Consider the following 23,143-nt stretch of genomic DNA (forward strand, 5'->3'; position numbering starts at 1 on the left):
AAAACAATTGGTAAAAGTAGTTTTTGTAAATCAGTGAAATCTGATGTCATACATATACCGGGTAGTGAACGTGCTTACACTCCATTGCCATACCGTATCTGCAGCCCCTCCATTTCTAGCACATAGAGAATAATCCCATGTTCTCCGATACTTGAGATGGTATCAATGGCTGAAGCAGTGAGGGGATGAAACCAGGAAGCTGGTATCCATATCCATTATAACATTTTGCAGCATGAAACCAGGGATCACTTTATGCTACCAGGAACAGATGGGAAACAAATATAATCACCGACTTTATTAAAAGCTCAACCCTATTTTTAGAATCTTGTAGAATTCTTTCACAATTTTTAGAACATGTTTTCAGTATTGTACCAACATATGGTGCCACCTCTGCTATATTGTAGTATGGGAAGGATTGTTCAATTTTTTTCCATTACACTTGATCTCTGCTTTTTGCCAAAAAAAAATAAAAAAAAAAAAATAAAAAAGAGAATAGAAAAAAGAAAAAATCCCACTGCAGTCCTTGGTCCTAACCAGAAATAGTAATTTTGTATCCTAGTGAGTTTAAGGGATAGAGGAAGTGTAGTTATATCAAGTGTATTTATTTCTATCAGATTTTGCTAATCAAATTGATTTAAAATTATTCAGTTAGTTGCAACAGTCCATCTTCAGAACAATTGTGTTTCATCATTATTCACAATGGTGTTATATTGTATATGAACATACCCTGAGAAGACAGCTAACATTTTTGTGACTCTTCTTTTCATGAAAGCAAGAAACGGTAGAAATCTAGGATGAGAGGCTACTCGAGTGACCAAAGCCTTGTTGCCAACGGGTGATCTCTCATAGGAGAACACTCAGAAGCGGTTCCTTTACTGTCTGTCTAAGCAGCGTATATTCACATTGACCTTATAACCTTTGCCGAGGAAAGAGTTCAGAGGAACTTTGGCTGCAGTACTGTAGATCTACAGATAGTGCAAAATACCGTGTGTACATTCAGATACATTTCAGTTTGTATGACTGATGCTTTAATTTCCAGTAAGGTTGATTTTCCAAAGACCCTTTGCTCCATCTGCATGTGGTACTTTCAGTAATTCCTGTAATTAATCATCTTCTGGTTTGTTGTTGTAGAAGGCATAAATTCTTGTTATCATAATTTCTTTAATTATTTTTAATATTTTAGATTGAAATATAGACCTAGCTTTTACATAATTGCTTGAAAAATAATAAAAGAATGTTTTGAGTGTAGAACTAGCATCAAATAAATACTCGCTTCATTAACTTACAATGTAGAATATGTATTTTATACAGTGTTTTTATTACTTTTATTACTTCTCCCTTAAACACCACTATCTTTCTTGGAATAGAAAAATTAGTACAGTCCATTACGTGATAGGAATTATAAAATCTCTTGATTTGAAAGTTCCAGTATGTCTGAATATCTCTTACATTTGGAGTTGGGTGTGATCTGTGATACTGTATATAACATATGTGGCATTATGCTCCAGAAACCGTAAATCATTACTTTCTTGCCTGTAATTTTCAAATACAACACTTGAAATTGTAGGGAGTTTTAGTAACATATTGGTAAATAAGGCAGCATGAAAATTATGTGATAGTGAAAATGTGAGTGGAGGCATGGGAACAGAAATGAGGCTGCTGGTTCTCGGTACTGAAACAGTAGATTGCGGACTTATGTTTTTCCTTCTAAATATAGCGATCGTGGAAAAGTTGTGCAGCTGCGAGCTTCGCGTGCTCTTTTAGATCAGTCTCTTAATACACCTTGATCCTTGTTCTTGCTCATTGCACCTTTATAAGGAACCCTTGTCTTTGCCCAGTGTTATGTTTTGTAGTTTAGTAAAATATCTAGGAGCAAAACAGCAGGAGTTATTTTGTTTGTGTCACAAAACTTGAAAAGTGAGTAGCAAATATATTAGTTATGCTTCTGTTGAATCATGATGGGAGACTATTTGATCTCATTTTCAGAACTGTTGCACTGTAACCATCTCATAGCTAGTTTCAATACTCTGTGGGCTCTTACTGTCTCACTTAAAGAGTACTGCTCTGTCATTTAATACATAGTTTTCTTTATTGCAGAGAAAGCAGCAGCAGCTAATGAAGATGAAGTGCAAAAAGCAGATGTATCATCTACGGGTCAGAGTGTCATCGACAAGGATGCACTTGGACCAATGATGCTTGAGGTGAAGAGCACAAAATTCCTTCATTTAAGCCAATTCTACTCCCCCTAGGATGAAGACCAGTGTAATAAAATGACGAAGTGCAGTTGGAGGTTGCTATAGAAGAACTGTCAAGAGAGACAAGCCGTCCTGGCTACTTAGGATTACGTCACTTAAGAGCAGGCAGCATATTTCTGTTGGGTTCAGTGATGAAACTCTCTTTAACTTGCAGTGGGGAGAGGCAGAGAAAGAGATGATTCAGCTGCTTTGTAACACAGGCAACTTGAGGGGCTTCAGTTGGTAGCAAGTCTTGGGTGTGTGCATGTGCATGTTTTATTTGTTCTAAACCACGACAGATTTGGAAGACCTGATGTACCTAAAAATCGACTTGCATATGCAATAGTATGCATGTGAATAACTAATTCCTCTGAAATTGCATGTCATTGCTATACTGTTTAATGGTTTATCAATTCAGCACTCACAGCATGACTCTTCCCTCTAGAATATGAAAGTAATCTAGGAGAGTTTTTCAAGCCATGCATTTCAGTTTGGTCTGTTAGGATTCCTGTCTGATTTTAGTTGTTATTTTGATATCTCAAAGCACTGCATGCATAGGCTACCTAAAACCTAGCTTCTAAATGCATTAATAGTAATGTTGGGTAGGTTTGTTATCTGGGATCCTAATGTCATATGCTGCTGTCCTTTGACATAACTGCTTTATCTGCTTAAGCTCACTTGCAAACTGTTTATTCCTGTTCTGACTGTGGGCTTTATCTTCATGGACAAATAAATGTTAGTTTAGATAAAACAAAACACAAACTCTGAATCAATCTAAAGGAACCAGCTTTGGCAGCAGCATAATTATTCCATCATTTCTGAATGTTGCAGATGCATGTTATAACAGTTTTAAGTATTGCATTATTTTTTATTACGTACAAAATAAAGGCTCCAAAATCACCATAGTAAACATAAGGAAGATTAGACAGGTTGGAGTGAAAACATTCTTCTTTGAAAAGTGGGGGTAACAAATTAATTGATTGAATATCATATTATGCATGCTCACTGTTGTTGTTCTTGCTATCAAACATGGTTAAACATCCATCTCTTACATTGCTATGTTAAAATTTATCTTTAATTTCCTATTATTTTAATCTCTTTTAATCACAGGGGAAAAAAAGGATAAGATGATTTTTTTTTTCCTGGCTTATCTTGCATGATCGGCTATTGCGGCAAACATGACATGTAAAATCACCCGTCTGTTCCATTATTCCATTTAATTTAGTTTTCCTTTGCAGTAAATTCATTGCATATTAACAGTGAATGATTGTGGAACTAAATTAATATATCGTGGTCCTTTTGCACCAAGAAACTTTAAAGGACTGAAAGTTGTTATACATTTGCTCTGAAAACACTACAGATACTGTCTTTGTGTCTTTGTCTCCTTAAGGAAATGAATTAAGTTATTTCATCTTTACAGAACCCCTTTATGCAACCTCTTCAAAAACCTACCGTTTTCTAGTGCCAAATAGTAATAAAAATGGCAAAGCTGATGTACAGTTTATTAGTTGATTTGGTTTAGAAATGTAATTGTCTGTTTTTATTAAAGAATAAAACTGAAGAATCCTCAAAATAGTGAGTGTTTCCAGCTGAAGAGAGTAAAATTCATCATGCAGCTGCTTCTGAGGAATATTTTAACATATTTCTTGATTAAAGCAGAAAGCAGATAGGAGAGGGTGAAAAAAAAAAGTCACGAGAGAGCTGACAGCATCTCAAAGAACACAAATATATTTTCCGTTCCAGTATATCACCTAAAATAATATCTATTCTCCTGTTTTCTCTTCTAGCGTGCTGTCCATTATTTGTTCCTCCATTTTACCAGTAGCCGTGAAGAAAAGTTGTTTATTGTGATCACATACATCTGGAGACAGAATTAAGAAATGATTGCAGAAGTGAAAGCTTCTAAATGATTTAACTGGCTTGATGCATTAACTTGCTCAAAAGCCTGCTGCTCCTTACCTGCAAGATTAATTTATTACTAGAACAGAAAGAAATGAGAGACTGGCATATGAGGCCCTGCGTTACTGTAGGTTCAGTTGACCACTTCTGTGGTCATCTGTAAGGAGCAGCTGTGAGGAAATAGCACAGAGCACTTTGGCAAGAAAGTTGCTATAGTAGGAAATAGTAGGGAAAACTGAATGCAACATTCATAATCTCTTGCTTGCCATCTCTGTCTTTGAAAGTTTTCTCCTTAGGACTCCAATAAACATCTGCTACAGCTTTGGTTTTGCGATCCCTTTGAATTAATGTGAGTATGGACCACTGCCGAGCAGAATGGTTCAGCCAAACCCACACATTTCTGCCAGCTCTAAACACCATGTGGTTTCATGGTGGACCAGTTCAGGGGACTGATGTCACTAGCATCTGGGTTTGTATTGTTTTGTTTTGTTTTTTTCTTGGATTAGTTTTCAGCCAACTCTGCTCTCTAGTTCGGCTCTTCATATCCTCAGTCAGTACAGGCAGCTGTCATGGTGTAGAGAGCACTGAACCAAAGAGGCCATGCTTACCTTGGCTTCATGCAGTGATGAAATGCAGTCTTAAGTCACTAATCCACAACAAGAGATGCTGATAGAAAACTGTATTAGAGCCTCAATTAATTAAATCTTGTAAGTAATTGTTAGTTAAACTAAATACTAGTCAGCAAGAAAATGTCATAAATGTTACAAAAGCACGTAGAAAGGAGGGAGCTCTCCAAAGACCACAAATTACCAAGAGGAAGCAAGAATGATCAGAAACATAAAGAAAGCAATGATAAAAAACAAAGTCAGAGATGAAAATTTGTGACAATTAACAGGAGAGAAAAAAAGACCTATTTATCTTATTTTAGAGGCAGTCATGAAAAGTACGTGCCTCTGCATTATTTGTGGGTTTTATTATTTTATAATTTAAAAATAGAACAAACAAAGTATTTGGCAACCATTAGCTCAGCCAGTCTGCTTGTGTGTTAAGTTTTCACTATCCCTCCCCTTTAGCAGAATCATTAACTCACTTTGTGTGGGAAGGACCTGTGGAGCTTGTGTAGTCCCACCTCCTGCTGCGAGCAGGTCCGACTAGAGCAGGTGGCTTGGGTTCGAGTCCAGCTGAGGTTTGAATATCTCTGAGGAAGGTGATTTCACAGCCTCTTTGGGCAGCCTGTTCCTGTATCTGACCACCTTCATGGTGAATTGTTTCTTTTCTTCTATTTCCTTTAAGTTCCCTGTGTTGCAGCCTGGGTTTGTAGCATCTTGTGCTTCCCCTATGAACCTCTGAATACAACCTGGTGCTGTCTTCTCTTTAGTGTTCTGCTAGGTGGCTGAAGACAGAAGTAAGATTCCTTCTCTTTTGTACTGTCTGGATTTGCTGGCTGCTTGGTAGTGTATGATATTTTAGTATGTATCTGCAACCTGTGTACATGAGAACTGCCTGCTAAGACCAACACACAAGTTGTACAGCATACAAGTTTGGTCATATCAAAAAATGCCACATGCCTGTATACACTTGCTATGGCAGCTCCTCCTTGTTAGACTTTTGCAGCAGCTATGTTCTGGTTTAGTATGGATCCACACGCTTTTAATTAACCCATAATGAATCATGGGTTGCCTGGTTTTTCTGACTTGTTTCTGTCCCTGGAGATAGCATAACTAACAACTGTTCTAATGATTTCCCACCAATCGTTAGAGAGGTGAATAAATCAGGCAAAGCTGCAGAAGTCTGTATGGGTTAATTTTTAATTGAATCCTTAGACCAAAAGCTTTAAATTTCAATTTATACCCCTTTATCTGCTCATATGACATGAAGTTAGAGGGATGTATTCTGAAATATTTCTACCATCCACAGTCATGCTTCCATCTTCAGGGAAACAAAGTTTGCATGAGAACTTCATACTGATAGTCAAATTTTTACTTGATCCTCATCAGGTAGAAGTGATGTGGTATAATATTTGGCTTAGGCTTCAGATAACATAGAGCAGATATGCTGGAAAGAATGCTGCAGCTAGGTTGTCACCATCACAGGAGACAAGGTGGGAAACCAGTCAGAAGTGACTGATTTAGACACTTCCTTGGAGAAACTTTCAAGTCCTTTGGAATACCATGGAGCTGAATTGAAGAGGTGAAAATCTTAATTCCTGTTCCCTGGATCACGTGTGGACTGAATTAAACTGGTGTCAAATAAAAACAAAACAAAACAAACACAAAAAAACCACAAACCAAACCAAACAAAAAAAAAAACCCAAACAAAACAAAAACAAAAAAACAAAAAACAACCAAACCACAAAGGCAGTCCTGGGAGGAAGGACTAAAGCTGCTCACTGCCTGCTCTCTGCTCCCTTTGCCCTTCTATGCTCTTAACCTCTTGCATTCCTGGCTGTGTGGGGCCTCACATCCATGAAGATGAGTTGCTGGGCATGCAGACAGAGCCTTTTTCTTTCTGCCAGTGTTTTCCTTGCCTTGTGCCAGCACATCTTATGAAGTTTTCCTGGGATCAGTCTCCATGTGCTGCATGGTGGAGTGCACAGGCTATAGGTTTAGCAAAAAGCAGGTTCTGGTCTAGTTTTCTTACTTCATAGTCAGGCGGATAGGTAGCAACCTCTTCCACTATTTTGGTTTGTGTGTTTGGGGCAGGGTGGTGGTAGTTTATTTCCAAGTATGGATTTCACTGGTTTGCAACTTCTTCACATTTCTGTGCCTTTACACTGGTTTGATTTAAGTAAGGTCAGTTGCACAATCTGAAATGTGTCCTTTGCTGTTACAGACAAGAATATAAGAACTGGGATGCAGAAAGATTCATCTAAGTCTTCTGAAGGGAATATTTATTCTCTGGTTATCTTGTTAATCTGATTATTTGCTGTTGTGTCTCTCTCTCTCTACTTTAATTTTTTCTCCCTTTAGGCCCTTGATGGGTTCTTCTTTGTAGTGAACCCAGAAGGTAATGTCGTGTTTGTTTCTGAGAATGTGACACAGTACCTGAGGTACAACCAAGAAGAGCTGATGAACACAAGCATATATAGCATCCTGCATGTAGGGGACCACAATGAATTTGTCAAAATCCTGCTGCCAAAATCCTTAGGTATGTTCCTTTCCTCATAGCATACCATTACTTATTTAACTTTGATTTCGTGAATCAGTGTTTCAATAACTTAAGTTAATGTCCTTCCCCTACTTACAGTTTCATCATATACGCTCTATTTATTTTTAATGTATGTATAGGCTGTATGAATGATTAATATTGTTCTCAAAAGCATCCTCCACTCCTTCCAGATTCCTCTTTGTTAAAATTACTCTTAGTAACTCTTGTTAGTTGATACTTTTAATGGATCTCCAGAGTGAATCACTAAAAGACAGCATTAGTTATGTGAACTCTCTGTTAGTTCTCTATCTAGGCTGGTTATTCTAAGAATGGCCCAAGAAAGGGGGAATATAAAAGAAAAATCAGAAAACTCCTTATAGTAGAATTTTTATTGCAATGTTTTCAGCCTCACCAATATTTACCCTTATATTTAAAAAACTGTTTTTGTTAGTCGCAGCCATTTTTAGATTCACATTAATATTGGTTTTAATGGCATTGGGTTTTGGAGGAGGTGAAAAGAAAGAGAAAGTCAATACTGGGCATCTCATTTACTCACAGCAGTTTAAAAAGTATTATGCAATTCACTTCAGCATTTTATGACTTCACTTATAAACCCCTGAAGAATCAAAAATGTAAATGGCTAAATCCCATAAATTACTGCCTTTATTGCATTTTATGACTGAAGAGGGCAAGTGACAAGTACTTTAAATACAACCCTGCAATTTCCTTGTGTGCTGTTACATTGATTCACTCTGACTGATGTCCAGTACCTATATTTGTGCGTCTCGGGATTTTGTTTCCTTTTATACTTCTCTTAAGCACTGTGTTAGGCTTTAGTTTTATCCATCACTGCACCCAGGTCATTCTCATCCCTTCAGCCTTTCCCATTGTAGCTGAGATTGTGTGTTTCAATATATTCCTGATTGTACTGCTTCCTGGGTTTTTTCGTATCTATTAGTTTATTTTCTTTCTATTTCTAAACTGGACACAGATTTTTATACAATGCTGCCATCTCTTGTGTATTAATCACTTAAATACAGTGGACAGATCCTACATACTGCCTTATTTCTTCCAGGCATATAGATAAACTTGATCTACCTAGTAGGCTTTTCACTGTGCTGCATAACTTTCACATGCACCAATATTTAGACTTTCATCCTGTTTTTCTGCTGTACTGTTGTAAGTCACTTGAAAAAAAAAAATAATTGATAGCTGAACAAGTTAGCAGTGCTCTTAAATACAAGAATTTTATAAATTACCGTGTTATGTGCTCTAATATTAAAAATAGATTGTTGCTGTTAAACAAGCCTGTTTCCCGACCAGTTTGCAAAACACCTTGATTAGTTTCCTGTGGATAAGCAGCAGAAAGGACTGCTACCCGATTTATCTCACTATATGATCTTTGCTTTGCTTAGTGAACGGTGGATCTTGGTCTGGCGACTCTCCTAGGCGTAATAGCCATACCTTTAATTGTCGGATGCTGGTAAAACCTCTTGCTGATCCTGAAGAATGCCATGATAACCAGGAAGCACATCAGAAATACGAAACTATGCAGTGCTTTGCTGTTTCTCAACCAAATTCCTTCAAGGAGGACGGTGAAGGTAATTACCACTTTCAATTTGTGTTAGTATTTCCTCTTTCCATACTGTGGCAGTACAGCAGTTTCTGTGCCGTTGATAAAGTGAGGGGAAATTGATGAAGTAGCTTCTGAATCCTGAAAAATGGAAAAATGTTTAGTTTTTTTCTTTTTCATTTAACTGTAGAAATATACCTTCATTTGGATTGAGTGTATACACTTGCATGCACCTATTTGTTTAAGCCAGTATAATTGAAGTTGACAATAACGCTATTTACATTAGAGAGATATCTTGCGTTTATATCACTGCAATTTTAAGAAGAATGTAGCTGACTGGGAGGAAAGTTTCAATGGGCAGTTTTTTGAATTCTTAGAATTTTAAGACAACTGTGGTTCACCATTTCCTTTACCATTTACTAGTTCATCAGGTAAGTTTCCTCAGATTATATTTTGAGGATTCAGATAAGTAAAAGAGGCTTATTGTGCAGCTGCTGTCTCAGGGACTGCAAGCATTTGGGGCATGTTTAAGAAGTGTGGCTTAGAAGGTACAAAACAGTGAGTGTTGAAGAAGTGTCCTCTTTGTGCATGCAGTATATTCTTTTTTATTACTTGTCTCCTGAGTGGTGGGGCTGCTACAGAAAACAAACCAACCTCTCCTGTGTTGTTTAAGGTTGTAGAAAATAGTGAATATGTAAAACCACTGAGTTCTATCTGTCCTCGTATTGGTACTAAATCTATTATTTTGATCCAAAAAGATTTGTGGAAATTTTACAAGTATTTCTGAATTAGTTGTGGAAACAAAATCTTCCTCTTGTATACAAATTACTGAAGTAACGTGTTTTTTTTTTTTAAGATTTGCAGTCTTGCTTGATTTGTGTTGCAAGAAGAGCTCCAATGAAGGAAAGACCACTTCTTCCTTCGTCAGAGAGCTTTACTACTCGCCAGGATCTACAAGGTATTGTGAAATAGGTTTTTTTCATGTCCTTTTCTTTCCTTCCCTTCAAAAGGGAAATTGCAGTAACAAATATCTTATCTAATATCAGGCAAAATAACTTCACTGGACACAAGTACCATGCGAGCAGCTATGAAACCTGGCTGGGAGGATTTGGTGAGAAGATGCATTCAGAGGTTCCATTCGCAGCACGAGGGAGAAATATCTTTTGCCAAGAGGCATCACCAGGAAGGTTAGGTTTCATATTTTTAGTACTTTCTATATTTAAACTGTTTGTACTTTGTATCTGTTGTTTGTGATTTCTTTGTTATGTTTACATGGAGCAATCCAGGGCTACTGACAGTCCCTTTTTCAAGCTGATTTGCCCAGTGCACTGATGGCTCTCTCTAGAGAGGTTTTGAACCTTTCTCCCGTTTTGTTTTCGCCTGCTTTTTATAACTGTACCATGTTGGAGGCTGCTTTAAATCTTCAAATTGTCTCAGTTGTTTTAGGAAGAAAGACCATTGTGTGTTGCCCACTAAATTACTCACTACTCGTTATTCTTCAGAACCTCAGCTCACACATTGCAGTTCATTGACCTGTATTCCTTTTCTCTACAAAAATGGATTTTTACTGTCACATTTCCTGTGAGAAACATTCAGGATGAATTACCAAAGATGCAGCACTCGTGCTATCTGGAAACCACCATTGTTGTACTGTATCTAGCTGATAAGTGGTGTAGGATACACCACAAGCATATCTCTACTCAGTCAAGATCATGGTAGGTAAGGTGTAGGAGAGTGCTGTACTATTTCTGTAGTAGTGACTGGGTGGGGATTTTTATTTTCCTAAAACCGTGATACTGCTAATTCTAGTAACAAAGATTGAAATAACTAAAACCAGCCTTTTATAGTCCACAGGAAAGTCCTTTCAAAGCCATTGGGGAATAACTGGAACATTTCCAGTGCAGGAGCATCATTCTTTGGATTCATGTTTGTAGAACAGAGTTTACAGCTGGCCTGTAGCAAATAGTTGCCATGGTCGTTAGGGAACTGGCACGCTGACTTGGAAACTAAGTTGTAACTGGAACCTCAAATTATTCCACCAAATGTATTTAAAAAAAAAAAGAAGAAAGAAAGAAAAAAAGCTTTAGTCATACAGTGTTAGTTACATGTTCTTTAATATGTTCTGTTTTCATGAAGCCTTCAGTTTTCATGTTGGGAATGTGGGAGCACAGAAATACTGTCATATTTCATGTAACAGTTTTTGGGGTATATACAGTAGGAGTGCTAAAAATTCATAGCCGTATGCTGTGATTTTAGACAGAATTGAAGAAGGTGGTATGTGATTAAAGTTACAGTAGGGGTTTACAGAGCAGTTTCAGATAAGGACCTGTCTGTGCCAAAGGTGATTTACGAGTTTCTGTTATGGCATGCAGCCACTTGTTACTTCTGTCTCCTTCAAATGATTCCTGACCAAATTAGCAGCTCCTAAATTCGATGCCAAGACTTGAGTGGGCCCTCTCTAAGCTATCTGTGAAGTGATAAAAAACACCCATGTTTTGGAGTTTACACGGTATAGTTTTGCAGGAAATGCTTAGGATTGTTGTATAAACCATAGAATTAGCCTGAATGAGGGTGCTCTTTACATCTTGTGGAAGTGAAGACTCTAAGTGATAAGAGGTGGAGGAAGAACCTCTGTAATTGCTTTACTGCACTGATCCAGCACTGCAGAGGAATAATGGCTGAAATAATGGCCAGTAGTGCGGAGAAGAAAAACAAGGCATCTCTTGGGTAGTAGCATCTTTGCACTTGACTCAGGAACCTCTTGTGTTTTTTTTTAAGTCATTATGGTTTGAGAATAGAAATAAAGAAAGTAACAGTGTCCTACATGTAATTCAGCGTTACAGTGCAGGGGGGTGGAGATCAGAGTTAGCTTGATAAACAATAAAAACTGCAAAGTTTTTGAATTAACTCTCAGTATGCTGAGTGCAAAATATACGGTAAGTTTTTATTGGCCACAGTCAGAAAAATAGCATTTCCTCAAGAGGAATACGGAAACATTCTTGTTTGCTTAAAGAATTAGTTTGGAAAATGATTTAAGTAGAGATTTCACTTGTATCCTGTTGGCATTGAGTACTGGAATTTCCGGATGTGGTATATGCTTAAGTTAAGAGCTTTGGACCTTCTGGTGCCCAAAGGTTAAACTGAAACAATGACATACCTAACAGTGAAATTTTGCTTTGTATTGTTTCACAGTTGTAGGTTTTTGTTTTTCTTTACATTTTTACACTGAAAACCCCCTTCTGGTTGTTTAAATTGTGCTTCCTGTTTTCTCACTGCCTAAATAATACTTTGAAACCTTGCAGAACAATATATAACAGTGAGGGGGACAGGGAAGGAAAGCGATCGTAACCAGTCCTGCAAGGCTGAAAATCTGGTAGCTCTGTAGAGGAGACTATTTAATAAAGCCACACTCAGAAAACTCGCTCATTTCATTACAACAGGAAATATTAAAAGACAAGCAGTTAAATGAAGATCAGATTATACTGTTAATTAAAATTAAAAACAAAAAAAAAAAAAAGAAAAGAAAAACAAAACAACAGAAAATGTGTATGTATGAAAAAAAATAGGAAATTGAAAGTATTTGTATTACTTCATTCCTATTTTCTTCCTAAACAATTACATGACAATTCTGAAGTTAAGTATTTTATTCCTGCCCTATCTGCAATCCTAATGTAATAGTTTTTGGACTAAAATTAGAAAATGACCAGGTTTGTTTCATTGATGGCAAAGAGTGACCAGTAGAATAAACATTTGGCGATTTGCTTTACCGCAACTTGATTTACATTTTTAATTAAAGAAATGTCACAGGGGTCTACAGAAGTTGGAGAATTGAATTTGTTAAGTTCAGACTTACATTGAAAACTTAAGGGCTGCAGAATATGTGCAGTGAAGTACACCCTGAACCTGAAGTGCAGTCATATCTAACAGTGGGGAAGGGTAGCACAGCCCCAGTTTTAGTTTAGGTAATTGTATTTGTAATTTGTTTAAACTGTGTATTTTTGTATTTGTTCTTTAAAAAGTAATAAATTTTTGTTCTAGTTCTTCTTCTTTCTAATTGTTCCTACATAAGAGATTTATGTACTTCTTAAATTAAAGAAGTAGGGAGAGTAACTGTTGCAAGACAATTTAAGCAGGCAATAAGAAGGAAAAGTTACAGTCTAATGGAAACAGATGATCTAGAAACTAAAGGCATTCATATTAATCATCGCGATGTAGATGATACAGATGAAAACATTTATGAGGAACAAAAGGAGTTAGACTTGTAGTTAATAAAAAGTGAAATGGACATCGAGGACTTCTTGGTCCACTCCTGAAATACTCTCTATTTCATAGTATCTGCCCTGTTGTTGCTATCAGTCCTTGTAGGTTTCCTTTTGATCAGTATGTGGGATCCTTTATGTTATATGCATCCCATCTATTTATTTTCAAAATTTTCTTCTGTGTTTTTGTTTGGTTTGTTTCTGTTTGTTTGTGGGGGTTTTGTTGTTTGTTTGGGGGTTTGCTGTTTTGTTTGGTTTGGTTTTTGTTGTTTTGTTTTGGTTTTCGTTGTTTTTTTAAACAGTGTCTTTGATATCAATGCTGATGGATTTAGAACATCAGATGTTGAGTGACTAAACTACTAATACTATAGTTTCTCATTGATTTAATTGTTATTTTGCTTGCTTGCAGTGCTGAGGCAGGGACTAGCGTTTAGTCCTGTTTATCGGTTTTCCTTGTCTGATGGCACTATCGTTTCTGCCCAAACGAAGAGTAAGCTCATCCGTTCTCAGACGACTAGCGAACCTCAGCTTGTAATCTCCTTGCATATGCTTCACAGGTAATCCTGACTGGTTTAGTAGATCCACACTCTGTAGAGAGACAGGGAAAGTACAAAGTTTCTCAAGCTAACAGATTGTTCAAGGCTGATAGACCTTCATTTGACCTGGAACTGATAGCATGAAAACAAAATTAAGTTTTTGAAATCAGTGCTTAGAGCAGGAAAAGATTGTAATACAGTTTCAGAATTTAAAAATGACATGCTGGAGTTTCACATCAAAATTTTCCATTAAACATCCAAAATTTCCTTTAATCTCATGCTCTTCATTTCAATATTTTAATTTCCTGTATTTTGCATAGTAGACACAAGAAGCTTTCCAAATGTAATTAAATCTAGAAGACTTTGAAGGATGAAATTCCTGTCGTTCACAGTCAGTCATAGATTGCGCCTGGCTCTTCTTTAAGTAATATGTTACAATTATTAGAACTGCATGTTAGACAAATCACATATTTTAACTTTTTGTCTCTCTTCATTCTTTTCTGGTAGCTTTCACATGCCCAGTCCTGAGAAATGCCACCACTGTTAGTTTTTTTTCAAGAATATGATAAAGTCAGGGATAAGTAATCACTGACCTCAGAACTTCAACGTAAAATTGAAATTAAGTCATTGCATGGCCTACTATATTTGCATCAGGTTTTATGTTTTATTTGCTGATTATAATTGCAATGTTGTTTCCCCGTATCCACAGTATCACTTTTTTGAGAGGAAGAAAACAGCTCTGAATGTTATTAAAACTGAAACCATTTTACGGAGATGGTAGATTTGGAAATTGACTCGACGAAAAGCTGCCTGAAATTTGTTTTCTTTGGCTTTGCTGAGTTCACTTGGTATTTCATGAAGTGCTAGATTTTAAATTTTAAAAAACACCGTTAATTTTAAAATGGTACTTGGAAATATACTTGCTTTTTTAAGTAGAACTCTGGTACTATTGTATTGGTAATAAGGTTTTACAAACCTACCTCTCCTTCTACAGTTAATGTTGATCACATTTGCCTTTATACCTAACGTAACAAATACAAAGTAACAAGCTCCACTGCTCTGTGTATTTCAGTTATTTGCGACTTTAGCAAAATGCGAAGGTTTATCTGCACTTACCCTGTGTAAGCAGGAATTTTTTTGTCTTATCAAAAAGACATACTAGAAAGGTTCCATTAGTATTTGTTTTTGGAAGTTCAGAGTTGATGTGATTTTTCTCAGAACCTCATTTTTTTTTCTTCCTAATCTACTTGACTCTGTTTCTTTTATAGCTTTTAGCATTTGGGAATATGTCTGATTTTTCTCATTTAAGTTTAGCACAGAAGTAAAAAGTATATTATGTCCTCCCATAAACTAATTAAAATCTACTGAGGAAAAGAGAAGTGACCTTCAGGTGCTCTCACAAGAGCTTTTTCTCTGTGTGTGTGTGTCTCTTCTGTTTCCTCCATCTTATAGCCTACATCACCAAAATATGAGTTTCAGCTCCTATGTGTGTGTTTTTTCTCTTCTCCTCTTTTCCTGAATGCCCATGCAGGACTGAATTGCAAACAGACTGTTCCCATTCTGAAGTTGTATCCAGTAGTTCTCTTGGCTCACATGCTGTTTTGGAGAAGTATCGAAATACTCTGGCAGTGTAGAAATGTGACTTTTTCAACTATCTTTTCACTATGAACTCGTTGGGCAGATAGCCCACTCCAGCCTTGTGGTGGGGCTAACTCACAGAAATTCAAAACTCCAGCAAACAGCTGTCCACAGCTGTCTCTTAAAACATGTATTTGTTTGGGTCATATGTTTCAGATGAGATTTCTGTCAGTTCTAGAAGTTAGCTCTTGCCAAATTGTAGAGGAGAGACATACATTAAAGGGAAGAAAGTCTGAAATTGTAACCTATCTGCATTTCTAATGACTGTCATTTAAATGAGGTATAATTTTGTTTTTCCTCTCTTCCGCTGATTTGTTAATGAGATACTGAAAAACCATACTGTTAATGTGCAGCCATGTTGAGAGTTGCATATCACTTTTCTCAAATTGTCAATTTGTTTATAATTGTAAGTTTGTTGTGTTATTGTAAAGCAAGGTTTGGGGTTTTGCTTCTTTTTCTGTAATGTAATTGCAAGCTGGCCACTGTAATTTTAGCTAATGGGTTCTTTTTCCTCCCCTTGCCACACAGAGAGCAGAATGTCTGTGGAATGAATCAGGATTTGACTGGACAAGGAATGGGGAAGATACTGAACCCAATTAGTTCCAGCAGCCCTGCCCATCAGGCCATGTGCAGTGGGAACCCAGGTCAGGACATGACCATCAGTAGCAATATAAATTTTGCCATAAATGGCCCAAAGGAACAAATGGGCATGCCAGCAGGCAGGTTTGGTGGTTCAGGGGGAATGAACCATGTGTCAAGCATACAAGCATCCACTCCTCAGGGTAGTAACTATGCACTAAAAATGAACAGCCCCTCACAAAGCAGCCCCGGCATGAACCCAGGGCAGCCAAACTCTATGCTTTCCCCACGGCATCGTGTGAGCCCTGGAGTGGCAGGAAGCCCTCGCATCCCACCCAGCCAGTTCTCCCCCGCAGGAAGCCTGCATTCCCCCGTGGGAGTCTGCAGCAGCACAGGAAATAGCCATAACTACACCAACAGTTCCCTGAATGCGCTGCAGGCCCTCAGCGAGGGCCACGGCGTTTCTCTGGGATCCTCGTTGGCTTCACCTGACCTAAAAATGGGAAACTTACAGAATTCCCCTGTGAATATGAATCCTCCCCAGCTAAGCAAGATGGGAAGTCTGGACTCTAAAGACTGCTTTGGACTATACGGGGAGCAATCAGAAGGTACAACTGGACAAGCAGAGAGCAGCTGCCATTCAGGAGAACAGAAAGACAGTGGCGATAGCAGCATGCCACCGGTTGTCAGTGGCGAGAGACCTGATGGACAGAATAAACTGCATGACGGAAAAAGCCAGACAAAGCTCTTACAATTGCTGACCACCAAATCAGATCAGATGGAGCCTTCACCTTTGTCCAGTACCATGGGAGATGTTAGCAAGGACTCCACGGGAGCGTTGCCTGGGTCTGGTTCATCACACGGAACCTCGCTCAAGGAGAAGCATAAAATTTTGCACAGACTATTGCAGGACAGTAGTTCTCCTGTAGATTTGGCCAAGCTCACAGCAGAGGCCACAGGCAAAGAACTGAGCCAGGAGTCCAGTAGCACAGCTCCTGGTTCAGAGGTGACTGTTAAACAGGAGCCAGCGAGTCCTAAGAAGAATAATAATGCACTACTTCGCTACTTGCTAGATAAAGATGATACTAAAGATATTGGTTTACCAGACATACCCCCAAAACTGGAGCGGTTGGACAGTAAGACAGACCCTTCCGGTAGCACAAAATTATTAGCTATGAGGACGGAGAAAGAAGAGATAAGCTTTGAGCCTAACGAACAGGTAAGCGAATCTTTGCGTTACATGTGAATGAGATGTTCTAGGCTTGCATTCCTGCCATCTGACTTTCTTCCAGACTTCCTCTAAGAATAATTTCTTGACACTTCAAGAGGCTGTTACCTGTCTCTTGAAATCCAGTCTTCACTCAAATTTCCCGTTGGGGTTGCTGAGTTGTGATCATTGCTCTGTTTTGAAAAAAACAGACTCTGCCTGTGAGGAGATGGATAACACAGGGACTGAATGCTGGGGAGCCTTTCCCAGCTGGCAGTCAGATGAAGAGAAAATACCAGTGTTGGTTAATGCTATTAATAACTTATTGACAGCTTCTCCCATAGGCTGTTGTGGAACTGCTGTGGGCTGGATGGGCTCTTGACCCAGCCCAGCATAGCAACTACACTTCTCCCATCTAGAGCAGGTTCATGCTCAAGGGCAGGAGCTGTTTAAAAGGACTAATATCAACTTTGCATTGCTGGTCTTTGTGCTGTACTTGATCTGCAAATTAAAATCAAGGCAAACAGAATTTCATTGTATCTGTGCCAATTAGGGAGTTTGTTGTTTTGAGTTGTTTTGGTTTGATGTTTGGTTTTTGTTTTGTTTGTTTGGTTTTTTTTACTTGAAAGTTTTTATATTCAACCCCAAGTTCCTCTGGAGGATTAATTGTTCAGTGCAGAGGTTATCTGCGTTGAATTTTGCATTCAGAATTTCTCTGTGTTGTGCATGTGATCGTTGCCGTGCTGCACAACATACTAATAAACTGTATGTTCTTAGGACCTATGCTAAAAACTACTATTTCACTTTCAAAAAGCACCGGGTTCACATGACCCAGAACGCTCCAGTTTTCAGAGGTTTGCAAGAAAAAGGGACACAGCAGAAGCAATTTGCCACTGCAATATTACTGTTTATTTTATTTATATAATAGGGAAGTACAATGTCAATTTCAGTATAAGGCATTTTCTGGGGAGTTAATAACTAGTTGGAGTTAATGATCCTTAGCTTTGTCCTACACTATCAACTCCCCCAGCTGGTCATTAATTCCTAGGCAGTGCCCTGTGCTTGAAGCCGTAATTTGTAAATCATGATCAGATCATACACTCTAAATGTTCATGACTCACTCACAGCCATATCCTTCACTTTTAAAATATTGTGTATTTTTAATGTGCAGACTGGGTTTGAACTTGTTTTTTTGGTGGATCTATTTTATTTTTATTATTCTATGTGTATAAATACATAACTGTTATATTTTCTATATTGTATTTTGAGGCTGAGGGAGGGCAGAAAACATCCTTTTAGCCCTAAGTCACAGGACTGGCTTTTTATTTTCTTTTACTTTGCCCTTTTGGCAGTTTCTAACCAGTAGACAGTTCTTTCAATGGTGGTTATAACCACAGAACATAGAGGCCAAACATGCCACTACAGTGTGGACACAGCATTGTTAAAATCTCAGTTATCCAGACATCTCCTAAGGTTACTTCACTTCTTGTCTTTCAATAGAATTTGACAGCTATTGCTATTACGTAGGAGCAGTTGTGTTTTTTCAGTCCTTCTAGGGGGAGACTGAGCCAAATTAGACTAATTTGTACAGGGATTAATCCTCAATCGTGGATATTAGTTTAGTTCTGAATACAACTACTACTTTGTAGTGCCTGTAGAGGGAGAGTTTAGATTCTCTATGAGAACTTATGCTTTTTTAGGCTAGAAAAACACAGCTATCAAGAAATTCACAGCTAAACTGGCAAGAATAAACTATAGTAAAAATATTTAATGGATTTCAATTCTTAGTTCAGATCCTATATACTGAAGTAAATACTGGATTGAAGGCAGAGATCCTTCAGTCCTCCATATTTGATACTGGACAAAAACATAAAATTTGGTAATCACAAAAAAAATTGTGTCCGAGTAGATCAAAACCATGGCTTTCAGATAGTTTACTGCCCAAGAATTAAATTCCTCTGGAATTTAGCTGTTTAGTCCAGGTAGTCCTGTGAGCGCCTTTTATCGTTGATGGAAAAATAGAAAAATACTCCTTTAATGTGTGCCTAAATTTGGAAGGTAAGCTGCTCCTTAGTGATGTTCTCATTGACCAGTGGTAGCCAGGGTGGCTACTTTAGACTAGGTGCCTTTTTCATGACTGAAGATAGCTAAGTTGCATCTCACCCTAAATGTAAACAAATAACTTATAAATATAACTTTAAAGAGACTTCAGTGTATATGAGCATTGCCAGCCTCAAGCATTAGAAAATCAGGTCCTCAGTACTATGAACTTTGTAAAGTGAATATTCCTTTTTTATTTTTAGGCTTCGTTTCTGAGGTCAGGGGAGGGGTTTGGAATATAAACTGTGGATGTGTTGCCTTTTCTTAAAATTTGAAGACAGAGATTGTCTCCCAGGAGAGAGGGAACTGGAGGTATAGGAAGATTCAGGAGTTGGGGCTGTTCAGAAAACCGCGAAGCAGTGCAGGAGTCACGTTGAAGTGGTGAGGGCTGAAATGCTGAGCCTTTCTCAGCACCAAGGTGAGGAGAAGCCAGTCCTGCTGCTGGATAATGACAGAAGGGCTTTTCTTGCTCCTGCTGGTTGTAAATAGAGTTTTAAAACCTACTTAAAATGCCGTGAAACCTGGAGCTGAATAAACAGAAGTCCAGTGTGGAGTAGGAGAGGAAATAGCGGGGAATATAAAATAGTGTAACCATTTAGCTAGCTGAAGGCCAGGCCTTTAAACAAATAACCACTTTACCCCAATTATAAAAATCACTGAAAATATTTAGCATCAGAAACTCTTCAGCTTTGGAAGATGGTCTCCCACAGGAAGTGCTCATTGCCTAAATTTAGATCAAAGCTGGAACTATTTAGTACAAGACCAGAACACAGATTCTTGTGCTAAATTCTTCCATCCCCCTGCATACTTCCCCCCCTCTTCTTCCTCCCATATGTAAAAATTAGCCATGTGCTTGTGTTACCTGTTTTGCAGGTTTATTTAAAACAACTTCTCCCTGGGGAATGTTGTATTTTTAAGTAGTCACCGGAATGTGCAGTTTCTCTGGAAAGTGTAGTGGAGCGGCGGTGTGATGGCCTCTGCAATGGGGATCGGGGAGCTGGGAGGCAGCAGAGCCATTGCGTTTGCTCCTTTTACTTTTGGTGTGACTTTCTGAGCAGGAAATGCTTTGAAGTGCACCACTGCACTAAAAATAGCGGTCTTCTAGGTAGAGTGTTTAAACATACACTTCTGCAGAGAGCAGCAACTGACAGGAAGCGTTTCTCAAATGGCAGAGAATATTTCCAGCGCTGCCGTACCTTTTTCCCTTCCTTGGTGGGATGATGGTTATCAAGCTCTATTAGGCTGATTGCTGTTCCAGTTAAGGCAGCTGTGGGGGAGACGATGAAAGAGGGACCTGCTGGGGAGGCTCAGCAGGGCTTTTCCTACAGCACCAACAGTAGTAGGACTTGCTATCAAGCACCGCGAGGGTTCATGCTGTTCTCCACTGTTAGAAGGGGAAGGCAGTGAAAACATGAGTCCTGATTAGCTACAGGTGTGTTTCATAGGGTGTCCCTCTGCAGTAAAACTGCCTTCCTCCACTCTCCTTGTCCCTTGTGGGGCTGTGTGGTGGGACTTCATTCTGCACATTCCTTCCTTGTTCAAAGCTGCTTGTGCTGTCTCGCAAAAAAAATACCTCTTGTTGTGCTCCTGGCTGCAGCCAGCACACACTGCTGCTGGTGAGGAGCACCCCATGTGGTGGTCAGCAGCTGGTCAGATCTGCCCAGGACGGGCTAACAGCTTGATGGGAGGAGAGTGAAACTGTAGGGCTATGTCAGAGAAACGTCATGCACTGAACAGTGTTGGGTTTTGCCTTGCTAAAGAAACATTCTGTTTAGCCCTATTGTTTTGCGCTGCAAAACTCTTCTGTAAAATTTGGTATGGATTCTTATATTCATATAACAGATGAAGAAAACAAGACATAGAATTTTGAAATAGCTTGCTCTCTGAGAAAATGCTTGGCTTAATGTAGAATAAAATACTTCCGTCTGTAAGTGTACTTTCCTCTTTTTTTAGCCAGTAGACAATATAGACAACCTGTTTGTCTGACAGGGACTTTGCTATGCCACAGTCTCTCCCAGTGTTGTTCCAGAAATCATCTGAAGTGTTTTGTCCTAAAACTTAGAAATCATTCTGCTGTTCCTCACACACTTCATCAGCTCTGCTCTCTTCTTGATTTATGTGGAAACCAGTATCTTCCCAATACTAAAATATTTTTCTGTACTCATGCCTCTCATCTTCCAAAAATCTATTTCTTGATGTCCAGAACCATTAAATTCATCAAGGACATTGGTTTCTTCTTGATCAAAACCTTAGAATGAGGATTCCGTTTTCTGTCTTTCAGTTAGGGTTCTGTTTCCCAATGTTAGTAGTAGATTAGCCTGATAATATAATGGGATTTCTAGCCAATTGTTTGTTTAATGCAGTTACCAAGGAGAAAAAGATGGCATTGATTCCACTTCTGATTTACTTTTTCCTTCTTTTTTTTTTTTTTTTTAATAATCCTTTTATTTATGGCCACTTTAGAGCGAGTATTTGGTTTTGTTTACCTTGTATGATGAAATGTTCTGCCCAGGCGACAGGGGTAGCTAATGAGCTAACTTGGAGTTTATATAAGGCAGGTATAGTTTCAAGTTGTGTCCCCACCAAATGACGTCCTGTTGTAAGGAAAAAGCCTCAGATGCCTTTAACATATGTGATCATAAAGGAAATGTAGATTTCTATGAAATTTGGAATACAGGGTCTCAGTGCAAGCTGTGGGCATTGCCAGTGCTGGAAGAGAGATCTCCGGAGAGTTTAGGATCTTATCCAGTCCTTTGCAATCCATGGAAGCTGAACTTGACATAGCAATTTTTGTTGTAAACCAGACTTCATGTTGAGGTGCAACTGCCTTTCAGTAAGCAATTAACACTTTTATCTATGTTTCCCTACATGATGGTGATAAGTACTTCGAAAGCATGTTAGTTTTTCAAATGCAAAAATATTTCTAAGCACAATTTGTCTTATGTTTTCTGGTGCTTAGTGTCCCAGTTATACGGAGATTGTTGTAATTGCATTGCTTAGAGATAGTGAAAATATGTGCACCAGAACTTTCTTCTGATCCTTAGCACTTTATCAGGCACTTTTTTTTAATTCATGATAAATAATTGTGGTACAGGGAGGTGAGAGATGTACCTTCTATTTACATAAAGTTTAGACAATTAACAAAATAAATACAGAACAGAAAAGAAAAACCCCACGAAACTAACCAAGTAGATATTTTAATGCTAGTTTCTGTGCATATGGTGCCATTTGAGAGTGAGTCTGGAAAGACTTAGGGTAAGATCTTAGCTTGATGTTAATCCTAAATCTGTTTAGAAATTTTGGAGCAGTTGAGAACCCTCATCAAAAAACAAAGATTAAATATTTGATGTTTATTATGTTACACAAAAAAAAGGAAGGTTATGTATTTGTGTTGTTATAATATATCTGTTGTATCTGGCCTTTCTTTGCCACTTCCTCAGAAGAATTAAAAGCACCTCGGGGAGTGCAGTTTTCTGACACATTTAGATCAATATGTTATTCACTGGCTTTGTTTTGGGGTGGTTTTTTGTGTTTGTTTTGTTTGTTTGGTTTGTTTTTTTGTTTTTGTTTGTTTGCTTGCTTGCTTTTTGGTTTTTTTTGGTGTTTGTGGGTTTTTTGTGTGTTTTTTTTGTGTTTTGTTTCGTTGGTTGGTTGGGTTTTTTTGCAGGGGGGCGGTGGGGGAGGTGTTTGGTTTTAATACATCTGATGTTTAAACACAGACTCACAGTAGCCAGAATGTTTAAAAAAAAGTAGGGGGGGAGAAAAAGAGACATAAAGTCCCACACAAAACCAAAAAAGAAAACCCTGCAGCATATAAAACTTCCCTTCACTGTTGTCTGCAATATGCTTAATGAAGGCCACATGTCTTAATTCCCCCAAAGAGTATTGAATCATCTTTCTATAATTTATGGTGCTCTACATCAGTTTCCTCCACTGGATCTTGCACTCTTCTTGTACCATATCTTCCAGTG

The 23,143-nt window shown here is 38.2% G+C and overlaps 1 protein-coding gene across 1 annotated transcript in view; it reads left to right on the forward strand.

Moving 5' to 3' along the window:
• The window catches only part of NCOA2 (nuclear receptor coactivator 2), a 187,225-nt gene that overhangs the window by 132,584 nt on the left and 31,498 nt on the right, over nt 1-23,143 (forward strand). Inside the window, exons 6-12 of the mRNA XM_080338682.1 lie at nt 2,098-2,201; nt 7,103-7,280; nt 8,696-8,881; nt 9,710-9,811; nt 9,900-10,040; nt 13,522-13,669; nt 15,815-17,084. Of these exons, the coding sequence (XP_080194808.1) occupies nt 2,098-2,201; nt 7,103-7,280; nt 8,696-8,881; nt 9,710-9,811; nt 9,900-10,040; nt 13,522-13,669; nt 15,815-17,084 (2,129 nt within the window). The remainder of the gene's footprint in view (nt 1-2,097; nt 2,202-7,102; nt 7,281-8,695; nt 8,882-9,709; nt 9,812-9,899; nt 10,041-13,521; nt 13,670-15,814; nt 17,085-23,143) is intronic.

This window comes from Nesoenas mayeri, assembly GCF_963082525.1.
Source record: "Nesoenas mayeri genome assembly, chromosome: 2".
NCBI lineage: Eukaryota > Metazoa > Chordata > Aves > Columbiformes > Columbidae > Nesoenas > Nesoenas mayeri.